Genomic DNA, 12,096 nt, shown 5'->3' with positions numbered 1-12,096 from the left:
AAACAGGCATTCAGCCAGCAAGTCAGTTTGCCAACTCCTGCTTTAGAGTGTTTGAAGACCCAGATCTTCAGTGTCTGAGGCTTAGGGGAATAAATGTCACCTTAGGAAAAGAAAAGTTAGAAACCAGAAGCATAGCCGAAGATCATTCTCATCCTGCTGCTCTGCGCCGTCTTGGGGTGCAGACCTGCTTTTGGATGGTGCGCCTCATGCGTTTGTCTCTGTCTCTGCCACAGGGCCAGAATCTCAGCACTCTCTCACCAGCAATCATTTTTGGACCAATGTTCCAGAAGTCAGATGATCCGGCAATTCAGGAAGATCCTCAACAGACAGGTTTGTTACACAGACTGTCTTCCTGCTCAGATCTCCGCACTGGGAAGGAGAATTCACACTTGCTGACACAGTAGATGTCAAGCACAGTGATATATTTCAGGTCCTTTGAATGAAGTGTACTTTCATTGAGGGATCAGAGAAGGATGGGCTTTTTAGCTCAATTCCATTTTTTTCTTTCCCCTGCTTCCCTCATCAAGGGTTTACTTGAGGATCTACTTTTCCTGGACCCTCAAATGAAGAGGGTCCCCTTTTCCAGAATCTTTCGTTGGCTTTCAAAAAGTGAGAGGAGTCGTGAGCACTTTCTTCTGATGTGACACCCCATTCATGAGTGGATAGAATCCACAAACCAAACTTTAGATATGTAGATCAAATTGTGTTTGAATGAAAATATGTCCCTGAAGCGTCACAGTAGTTAAAAAGTGTGTTCAGTGGTCATGTGCCCAGAAAAGAATGTCTAACCTCTTTTCCACAAAAGCCACGGGACACACATTTTTTATGGTTAGATCCATACTAGGTCTTCGAGTTTAGAAAGTGAGGTTGATGGTAAAGCCTGGTACTTTGACCAGAGGGGTCATTACGTGAAAAGCAGAGAGCCAGCCTGTCTGCAGTGAAGGAATCGTCTCTAACAGACTTCAGCTGTCTTTGGTGTAGCCCATAGAGACTGTTTTTGTGGCTTATATAAGGGTTGGAATGTGTATCTATATTTCTATTTCTTTTTCTTGCCAGCTGCCTTGATTGAAAGTTTTAATGGTGATGCGGAGTCAGTCAGTGATGTTCCGCCATCCACAAGACATTCAGCATCTTTATCTCTTCCACTTATACTGCAGCCTGGCATCTCCGAGCCACCCCAGCCTCTACTACCAGCCTCAGCACCATCTGCTCCTCTGCCTGCTCCCTCCCTAGGAACTGGTTCCCAGCAAGCTGCATTTGGCAACCCCCCTGCTCTCTTACAACCTCCAGAAGTGCCTGTTGCCCACAGCACGCAGTTTGCTGCTAATCATCAAGAGTTTCTTCCGCACCTCCAGGCACCGCAGCCCATCGTACCAGGACTCTCTGTTGTTGCTGGGGCCTTGGCGTCAGCAGCGGCAGTGGCATCCGCCATGGCAGCACCACCCCAAACACAAAGTACTACTGAGCCCCTGCCAGCCATGGTCCAGACTCTGCCCCTGGATGCCAACTCTGTCCTAACTAGTAATCCCACTCTAACCATCACCCCGACTCCCAGCGCAGCTATCCTGCAGCCCAGCCTAGTCATGGGGGAGCAGAACTTACAGTGGATACTAAATGGTACCACCAGCACACCGCAAACTCAAGAGCAAATTGTAAGTATGATGTGGAAAGGGGTCCAGTGGGTGAAGTGTATTTCTGTGGGTGACATGTTCAGAGGCCTTTACTTCAAAAAAGGAAAATGGCTGTTGTTTCTACCCCGAAACACATCACTCTACCAGTCATTTCCCCCATAATCAAGCAGTGTGAGTCCCGGAATGTTGCGGTCAATACCTATAATAGAGGGCCAGAGAAACAATTTTCAGATTTACCTAGGTATTTCAGCTGCGGTCTGATTCTGTCAATTCTGACAGGAGAGTCCGAGAACGTTCTCCAAGGCAGAGTCCATCCTGGGCTGAGGGACTGATGGGACCTCATCAGATGGAAACAGACCACAGTGGCCAAGTCAGAAGTAATCTGTGCTCCCAGAATCCATCATAGAGCCATTTTCTACCCAAGTGTATGGTCTCAGTGGCTAAGGAAATGACGTGGTTGTTCAACTGAGTATATTTTGAGAACCTGCTGTATACCAGATACCACACAGGATACTCTTGGAAATCTGGAAAAATGAAAAAAAAAAAAACATTTATTTTTGATAAAAACTTATATTCTAGTTAAAGAGGCTAAAATACCTAGAAGGAAGTTAATGCTACCAGTAGATAAAGTGTCAAATAATAAAAATAATGGTAATAAAAAATAACAATAGTTGTGACTTTTTGAGCCCTTCATGTACGTATGGGCTTCCTGTGCTGACTAAGCACTTATTAAAATTGAGGGTCTAACGTGCCAGTCATTACCTTAGGGACCTTATTTTTAGATTATATATATTTTTTAGTTTTTATCAAACAAATAGTAAGAACTTCCATACACTTCCTGCTCCCTGCCCACCCCCAGCCTAGTTTCCCTCATTATTAACAGCTTGTATCAATGTGATACATTTATTATAAGTGAATTAATATTGATAAATGATTATTAACATCTGTATATGTTTGTATCTCTAGATGTCACCCCCACCCCATGTTAAGTATTTTAATCACAGCAATCTTAGGAAGTAGATATGATTTTATCAATGGAGAGCTGAGACCCAGAGAAGTTAAGTGGTGACTAGTCCAAGGTCACACAGCTTATAAATGGCAAAGCCTAGGCAGACCAGTCCCAGAATCCATGCTGCTGATTGTGCTGCCAGATGAGGGGTTCAGAGACTAAAGGCTTATTGGGTGGCCATATGGGCCAGGTGAGCCTTCTTGAGGTGTGAGCAGGAATTAGGTGGAGGAAAGGCTGCACTGAGCAGGAGTAGGTCTGGTGGATGTATGATGCTGCCAAACAACCAGAAAGGCAGGTTGGAGCTAAATGGCAAGAGCACTCAAGTTCCATAAATGGGATGGGCGCCACCACCTCTGGAGGCACCCTAGTTCCAGTTTCAGATGGCCAGAGTCCCTGGAACAGCCTCTTCAGCATTGTGATCCAACCTGCCTCCAGGTGGTTCGGTTTTTTGGTTGTTACTATTGTTTTCATTATTTAAAATTATTTTCAGGGACTTCTCAGGCAGTCCAGTGGTGAAGGCTCCGCACTTTCACTGCAAAGGGCAATCCCTGGTTGGGGAACTAAGATCCCACATGCTACACAACATGGCCAAAAAAACACTTTTTTTCCCATTATTTTTACTGTTCTTAATATTTGCTGATGGCTGTATACAGAAAATGATCCTACTATCTCATTTATGATCTTTTTTTTTCTATTTTCTTCCAGTTTTATTGAGATATAATTGATAGATAGCAGAGTATAAGTTTGAGGCGTACAGCATAATAATTTGGCACACATTTAGTGAGCATCCATCATCACGTGATAGATAAAAACTTAAGGATACAGAAGAAAATGTGTGTGTGAGAGAACTTTGAGGATTCACGGCTTAAAGAGCTTTCATGTGTAACATACAGCAGTGTTAATCGTGCCCATCGCATTGTGCCTGTGCCCTAGTACTTTATCTCTTAACTGGAGGTCTGGCTCTTCACTGCTTTCAGCCAGCTCCCCCTCTCCCCACCCGGCCTGCCTCCTGGAAGCACAAAACTGATCTTTCAGTGAGTCTGTTTGTTTGTTTTGAAGTACCACGGACCTGCCTCTGTTCCGGTTAGACAACATAGTGATATTTCTGTACATTTCAAAGTGATCACCACGATACGTCTGGTCACTATATGTGACACTACCACACACGTCACCATCCAAAGATTCACACGCTTGTTGCCTATATTCTCCACACTGTACCTTTCACACCCATGACGTGTGTGTTCTGCAACTGGCCTTTCACAGTTCTCACTTCCCCTCGCCTGTTGTCTCTCCACCCCTCTGGCAACCACATGCCTCCATGCAGTTTCTTTATCTCCACTTTCTGGATCTGTGCTGCCCTAGGGAACTGCACGAAACAGCTTATTCTTTTTCCATCCAGTTCATTTTCCTGTGGGCTTCCCTGGTGGCTCAGACAGTAAAGAATCCGCCTGCAAGGTGGGAGACCTGGGTTTGATCCCTAGGTTGGGAAAATCCCCTGCAGGCAGGCATGGCAACCCACTCCAGTATTCTTGCCTGGAGAATCCCCATGGACAGAGGCTACAGTCCATAGGGTCGCAAAGAGTCGGACACGACTGAAGTGACCAAGCACACGCTCATTTTCATGTATTTGTACTGAGTCTCATTCCTCCATGATTGTTTCGTAATGTCTCCCCTATAACTTAGCCAGAGTGTTCATATTCCTCCTAGACTCATCCGAGAGGCACTTTTTATTTTCCTTAAAAGGACGAAAGATAAACCCCTTTTTAATATGAATTGGAGAAAGCAAAAACCCTATAGCCAGTTGAATAGGAAGTGTGCTAAAGTGAGGAGTGATTTCTGGGCACAACTTGATGGTCCTACTTAGTAATCATATGTACAGCTAGTATTTGCTGAATCCCCATGGTGTGCCTCAGGCTTCACATGCATCATCTCATTTCATCCTTTTGGGGCCTTTGGGAGAGTCTTTGGGTTGTCATCCTAGTTTTTACGGGTGAGGAAACCAAGACTAAGAGGTTAAATTACTTACATGACATCAACAACTAATAAGTGACCAAGCTTGAACTTGAATCCTGGTGAGGCTAAGTCCAGGGCTCACCCTTGAGCACCATCCGGTGCAGCTTACACCATACTGCCTAGGGCCTTCATAGGTCTTCTGCCTATGAGAGGAAGTCTTGGCCTGTCCTTAGCATGCAGCTTAGTCCTCAAGGGGTATAAAAAGAACTTTGGGAGTCAGCAGGGAGTAGAGAACTTAGAGGGGAAACTAGCCCTCAGGCTCCCCCTGAGAAGACTGTCCACTTGAGAAAAGCAACCTTGGAGGGGCCTTTGTGCACATAGAACCTACTGGATTAAGCAGCTGGGAGACAGCCAAGGAGTAGGGGACAAAGACGGCTACATTGTTAGCACTGAATGTCCAGCAGTGTGGTGACCTCATGTCAGAGCACAAACAAAACATTGCTTAGTGCAAAAATCCCTGAACACTGAGGGTTTTCTGTCCTCATGGATGACTGTTACAATTGGGGAGGCTTCATGTCCTTGGGGATGTATCATATTTGAGTAGCCATAAATGTGATTTTTTTTTCCCCCCAGCAGCAAGCATCTAAAGTTGAGAAGGTGTTTTTTACCACTGCAGTACCAGTAGCCAGTAGCACAGGTACGTAATTCTGTGTTAGCTGTAAGTGGAAGTCAACTCTCTGGGCCCCCTGAGGCACAGTTAGTTAATCTTGCTTTGCCCTGGATTTTAATTTCTTTTAAATTACATTTATTACGTATTATTTTTCTATTAGAGTATTTCATATTCTTACAGCTACTGAAAGTTACTGCACTTATAGCATAAATACCACAACATTCTTTAACTGGTAATGGTTCTTTCCCTTTTACATGTAGCCTTTAATATAGCCAGAAAAAAGTCTGAATCATAGTTAATGCTAAAGAGAGAAGTTATTAATTCACTGGACTCTTTTCTAATTACAGTAATGAAGAAATAGCATCTGGGTCAGAAACTCCTATAAAGCTAGAGGGTCCTTTTTCTCAAACTCTTTCTTTTATACATTAGAAAACTTAGGCCCTGAAAGATGAAACGAGTCCCCCAAAGGCATCAGTGAGTTTGTAGCAACGCCAAAGCACTAGTTCTCAGACAGGCCTCGCCCCCCACCTGTTCTCTTGCCCTGTGGTCTCTAGCTCTTTTGAGACACACGAAGCTTGTCTGAATTCAGAGTGTGCTTGTGCACAACAGACATGCAAAAGAGGAGGAATGTGTGCACAAGTGTGTCAGAGATCACGGCTGCAGAGTTGAGCGGGATGTCCTAAAGGAGGTCGGAGCCTCTGGGGCAGGCAGGGCTGGTGCAGTGTGGAGCTCTGCACATGGCAGTGCCCTCAGGCCAGCCCTAAGGTATAAGCCTGCTGCAAACACTGCCTGGAGGCGCTGGGAGAGGAGGGGAATGAACTCAGACATGAGTTCTCCAGAAGAACTGAGGCAGAAGGACGAGCTCTTGAGCCCAGAGCTTTGAAGAACGTGCAGAGAGAGAGAGAGGCGTCCACTGTGGCTGGCATGGTGGGTGCCTGGGAGAGTGGCCAGAGATGAAGCTAGGAGAATCAGGTGCATTTAGATGGTGTGTGGCTTTTCTGTCTTGGAGGGGATGGCGAGTGTCAGAGGCTTCTTACTTGAGGAATAACGCAGTCCAGTTTAAAGCAGAACAAAACCCGGAGCATGGCATCCAACCCTTCCCATCGTTCTGCCTCCGCGGTGCTCAGCTAGTCTCACACCCTCCTGTCCTCTTGCCCTTGCCCTTGCCCTGCGGCTACTTGAAGAGCAGTCTCTCTCGCCTCTCTCACAGGGAGTGCTGTACAGCAGATTGGCCTCAGTGTTCCTGTGATCATCATCAAACAAGAGGAGGCCTGTCAGTGTCAGTGCGCGTGCCGGGACTCTGCCAAGGAGCGGGCGGCCAGCAGGAGGAAGGGCTGTCCTTCCCCGCCCCCTCCCACGCTGAGCGCCCAGCCTCCTGACGGGCCCAGCCTGAAGCTGCCACCACAGACTTTCTCCCCACCCCCGATCCCCCTGTCATCCTCCTCCGCTGCCCCCTCTTCCTGCGAGCAAAGCAGACAGGCGGTGACTCCTTCAGACCCGCAGACAGAGCCGCTCCGTGCCATAGATATGTCAGAGTTTCTGTCCCTCCAGAGCCTGGACACCACTTCCAACCTGATTCCCATTGAAGCACTACTGCAGGAAGAGGAAGAGATGGGCCTGACCAGCAGTTTCTCCAAGTGAAAGGCCCGCTTGTGCTCCCCTCCTGGAACAGGCCGAGCAGGAAGCAGGAGGTGTGTGATGCCTAACATCGTGGGGGTCAGCAATTTGAAGGATGAAGAAATCTACTGTTTGAAATCCTCACCTTTCAGACGTATTTTCTTTATTCGTATCCCAGGAGCATCCATTTTTAATGAACTGATCTTTGGAAGAAACAAAACAAAAACACAAAAAAAAGCTAAGTTATAAATGAACTGTTTGGCTGCACTGTATGTCACTTTTGCTTATTGTCATGTGAACTTGGAAATTAAGGTTACTCGTATGCATAAAAATTCTAAATGAAAGGGTGTGGTTTCCATCAATCTGATGCTGCCCATCACTTGCACTGGGGTCTTTGTAGTCGGGGCAGTGGAGTTCAGTGTGTCGGATGTTGTGTTGCCCTGTGTGTCTTTTGAGGCTGAAGCTTGCTTGCAAGGCCAGACCCTCCATCCAAGAGTCAAGTGGCAGAGGCAGGTCAGACAGCCGTGAGCTGGACAGGGATCAGGCGAGGTGGTTTTGTGGTCTGTGCTTGGTGATGGTGGAGCTGAGGGTGACTATGGCTGATGTCACCCTGCAGCCAGCGGCATCACAAATGGGTGTCCAAAATCCTGGTCCCAGGCTGTGGGGACTGTCCCTGACACCTGTGCAGAGCAGGCTCTATCAACGTGATCATACTGTTTGCTCTGGGTTCTTGCTTCTCTCTCTGCTGGTTGCCAGGGCTTGCAGATCACAGTGATGAATTTTTCTTGGGGAACATCACTGTTTGTCCTAGAGTGGACATGTGGTTTATGGCCAGCTGCTGGCTGGTGGTCTGCCTTCCTTGAATGGTATCTTCTTCCTCGGAGCAGAAGAGCTGCATTTTGCTGATCAGGAGAAGGTGCGGCTTGATGGGAGTGATGTTCGGTTGGCCTGTCATCGGCAGGCCAGGTATCCTGGTTCTGGGTTCCAGCCAGGCTTTTGGTTGCCCCCTGACCCGCCCCCCCATCTCTGCCTCTCACCCCTCTGGATTTTGCATACAGCCTAGTACAATGCAAAGAAGGATGTGACTTGCTCGGCTTAGTCATATGATTTCTAAACAAAAAGAAAAAAGAAAAAAAAAAAAAGCGATGATCTTCTACTCAGGGTAAAACAAAAAATTCCCCTTCCACCAAAAAGCCTGAAATGTTGCAATAAGTTATCTCATTTGGAATGTTTCATTAAGTTGTATTATAGGGAAAAAAATTTTTTTATTTGTGTATAGAATTATATCCATCTCTCTGCCTTTGGCTCCGAGTCAGTCATTGCCTCTTAAAACATAAAATACAATCCACACTAAAATGGAAAGTTTCTCTTAACTGGCTATATTAATGTAGTCACGAGTGCTCCCCACATTCACTGAACTCAGAAACTAGGTGTGGCCCAAGGTCTGACGAGGCCTCTGCCTCCCAAGGGCCTCATCCCTGCCATGAGTGAGAAGCAGGGTGCCACACACAAGGCTGCCCTGCTGAGTCAATGATGTCAGGCAGAAAGCAGCCGTAATTCTGCCTTCCTGTTTCACTCCCTAAGGTGACGAAATCTGCATCTGTCACCCTCCTGTTCCCTGCACCATTCCTCAGGGCCCGCCGAGACAGTATCTAGAGTAATCATTTACCTGGGAGCCAGGGGCCCCACTTTTAACAGGATGTTCAGGGACAGATTCAGACGAGAGGGCATAGGTGGTAAATGTGACTGCCGTGAAGAAAAGTGGGCTTTACTACAAGCATCTGGTGGTTTCTCGCTCCTGGGGTCTAGTCAGGAGAATCTGTTTCTTTTCTGACCCTTTGCATTCTCCTGTCCAAAAAACTGGTGGGTTCTGGGTGACCACTGACGTCAGCAGAAGTTGATAAGGCAGGAGGAACCTTCTGTTACCGCAGTGGGTTCATCTCCCAGGAAAACAGCTGCTGAGTATGGGTTGTCCTTGGCTGTCACTCAGCCTTGAGCTCATGGGAAGCTTTGTGGTAGGTCCCTGGCTGTTTTCTCTACACCTTCTGAGAAAGAGCAGCATGGTGGGGTCCCAAGAGACCTCCCCATGCTCGCACCCTAGGCTCACCTGAGATGTGGCTCCTGGGAGCTGAGGTGGAAAACAGGAGCCCGGTGAAGGCCGTCGGATGTGCCCATGGTTGAAATATTGCTTCCCCACTGCTGTGCTTGTGTTGGGTCTGCCCAGGTCAGTGACTTTTCCTCTCTCCTAAGGTTGAGGGTGATGAAGAAGCCGAGTTTTAGGCTGACAGATTTTTCTAATTGCAGTATCTGCCTTTTGAGGGCAACTGATTACAGGGGGGCTTTGAAAACATCAGGGATGTGCTTAAAATGCTAGTGAGTGGTTGTGAAGAGCAGGTTTACTCCACAGGGTAGGCAGCCTCTCATTTCCTTCCTCTTCTAGCACTCTTCCCTACCCTTCCCCCCTTCTATCAGCCTGGTCTCTAGTGCCAAGGGCCTTGGAGAAGAGAGGGCCGCTGAAAATGGAGCCACAAAGAGCCTTCATGAAGAGTGGTTTTCAAACCCAGGAACGATCCTAGGGTGAAGTTAGGGAAGGTGTGCAGACTTCCAGCAGGTAAAATCACGCCTTTTTTCTTCCCACGGTAACCTTAATCATAGCCCCCCGTAGACTGAGGCTTTCTGCTCCCACTGGCATCTCCAGTTAGACTGCCCCTTTATAGGGTGCTAGTCAGCCTGGGGAATTTGGGGGTTTGTGGGCTTGGCAGGTGGCTGCAAACTTCGGCCAGTACCACCAAATTGCCTTAGTGAATTTGGCCCTTCCCAGGTAGGTGAGGGAGGCATCGAGGGAAAGTGGCCCTACCTTTCCCGGCAGTTTGGCCAGCCTCTTGGGGGCATCAGTAGTTTGATGACAGGAATTGGTGTCACTCATTGAATCCCACCCCACCCCACCCCATCCCCTCTTTAGAAGGAGATCATGGTACAAAGCCCAGGAGGGGCCTTAAGGTGTGAAGACTGCTTTGGGTAGAAGAAAGGGACTTCTTTTCACCATCTCTGGAGAGTTAATAGACTGGAGAGTTTTACTTTCAGGGTCAAGGCAGCAGACTGACGGGGATAATGGGCGGGTGGGTTTTTCTGAGAGATTTTGTATAATGCTGAATGTGTCCAAAGGGACGGGTTTGCAGAACCTCATATTGGTATATTAAAGAAATAATTTTTTAAAAAAGCACTTTAGGTTATTTTATCTTTAACTCAATTGCTGCAATTTCTTTTGTGTGTGTATATATATACATATATATACTTTCCACAAAGTTTTATTTTTTGCTCAGAAAAAAAGTTAAATTGAGGTGTGACAAGAAAAGCACTTACCTTGGTGCAATATGTGTAGCTTGACGGTCCTTGTCCCATGTGACCCTGGCCTGGCCGCGCTTTTCCACTCTGTCAGCCCTGTGCTATGAGACTATGCATAGGGAAACACTATTATGCATTCTCAGCAACTGCTCAATCTATGCAAGCCTTCCCTGTGTGCCCAAGGGCACCCCCTCAGGCCCTCTGAAGAACTGCTGCGGGTCCTGTTTTCTTCTGCTGACTGTTGAGGCCCTTTTTCATCACTTTTGCTTGGCCCTTTGCCATCTTTCCCCCTTCACCGTTACACAGTGATGCCTGAAAGGAAGAAACCGGTTGTTCCTAGGTAGACACCTGGCGCTTTCTAGACTTTTACATTTGTAATCAGGTCCATTGTCCTTAATCCTAAAGGCTTCTCCAGAGTCACTGAAATCATTGATTGTGGAACTGCAACAGTATTGCTGATGAGTTTACAGTTTTTCTACCCCACCAATCAGAAATATGTTTGGGGAAGGTGGTGGGGGTCACAACCCTAGCCATCCTGTCTGCTCTTTAAGCAAAAGCCTCCAGCCCTCATTGAATCCAGTAAACAAAGCTGTTAATAACCTGCTTTATGAACTTTCTTCCTTCCCTCTCACTCCTCTCCCCTCCCATTTTATCTTCAGTTTTCAGGCTGCTAACGAATAGAGAAGTTTTAAAACATACTTCAGCCAAAGCAGAAAGATTTCCATAGATCATATGCAAATAGTTCTGCTATGACATAGATCAGAAATTGACCATTCCTAAATATTGGGGAAGGGAGAGGCAACAAAACTGAATTAAGCATATTTCTGATTGGTCGTCAGTTTAGCCTCTTTTCTCTTGCGTGTGTTGGGAGGCAAGAGAAGGGGTCCCATGTTTCTTCTCACACCTTTTGGGGAAGCTGATGATCACTGTTTGGGCATTTCTGTTACTCCTGTTCAAGAGAGGGCTTCTCAGTCGGCACTGAAAAATGCAAATTCAACTGGATCTTTATGTCAATGTGTACATAGTACAAGCTTTTTTTACTGGAAGCAAAGTTTAAAACCACACACTGCCCTTTTGGTGGTGTGCTTGCTGGGCCCCAAATTGGGTGATGTCATGTCACTTTCTCAGCTCAATGCAGTTTCTACTCTTTTTCTTACGGGGAAATTTTTCATAAAATCTTTTCTTCACCAAACCCAGGGGTGTTTTCTGCAATATCCTTGTTATCCTCATAGTGGTGCCAAGTCCAAGAGGCCTCTCTTGCCCTTTTCCCCAGTGTCCTCAGGCCTCCCCAGGGCGCTGTTTGACTCAACAGTCTACATCCTTTGTTGTGTTTTGGAGAATATGGGGGTGGGAGGTCGGAATTCAAGGTGGCTGTTCTTTTTCCCTGTAAACTCCTAGTTCCTGTTTGGGGAAGGTGGCTGGAAACAGGGTTTTGCTGAATCTCTGGCTCAGATTTTCTGGCCAGGAGAAGCAAGACCCACGACAACCTTCTTTTTTTGACACACACTAGTCATTGGCCAGAGGTCTTGGTTGAAAGTTTTTTAAAATCCCAAATAGTTTTATTTGGATTATGTAAAAGCCTACCAAATTTATTTGTGAAACATGGGAACAACGGACTTCCACTGAGCGATATGAAAACGTTACAGGTTCAGTACTTCCAAAGGAAGAAACCTCTAAACCCAAAAAAGAATAAATATGAATTTGTATTTTTGAAGAATGTGAAATAATGGTGTTTGCTTAATTGCTCATTTTGTATAAACTTAATATTGTACTTTAAAATATCTGCTAAGAAGTGAAAATTTAACTTTTTGGAATTGAAAAAAGCAATATTAAATACTAATGAAATCCTAATTAAATGCTTATTTAAATCT

General features: G+C 46.3%; 1 protein-coding gene across 3 annotated transcripts in view; it reads left to right on the top strand.

Annotated features, from left to right (window-relative positions):
- The window catches only part of MTF1 (metal regulatory transcription factor 1), a 46,605-nt gene extending 34,512 nt beyond the window's left edge, over positions 1 to 12,093 (top strand). For 2 of the 3 annotated variants that reach the window (XM_042245792.2, XM_012100011.4), the window contains 4 exons: positions 234 to 330; positions 1,057 to 1,652; positions 5,227 to 5,290; positions 6,474 to 12,093. In XM_042245792.2, coding sequence (XP_042101726.1) covers positions 234 to 330; positions 1,057 to 1,652; positions 5,227 to 5,290; positions 6,474 to 6,904 — 1,188 coding nt within the window. In that variant the 3' untranslated portion in view covers positions 6,905 to 12,093. The remainder of the gene's footprint in view (positions 1 to 233; positions 331 to 1,056; positions 1,653 to 5,226; positions 5,291 to 6,473) is intronic. The other variant, XM_012100061.4, reaches the window with a different exon arrangement.
- Positions 12,094 to 12,096: the final 3 nt, after the last annotated feature.

This window comes from Ovis aries, chromosome 1 (assembly GCF_016772045.2).
Source record: "Ovis aries strain OAR_USU_Benz2616 breed Rambouillet chromosome 1, ARS-UI_Ramb_v3.0, whole genome shotgun sequence".
Taxonomy (NCBI): Eukaryota; Metazoa; Chordata; class Mammalia; order Artiodactyla; family Bovidae; genus Ovis; species Ovis aries.
Note: the sequence above shows the minus strand (reverse complement) of the source record. Positions and strands in the feature narration are given on the sequence as shown.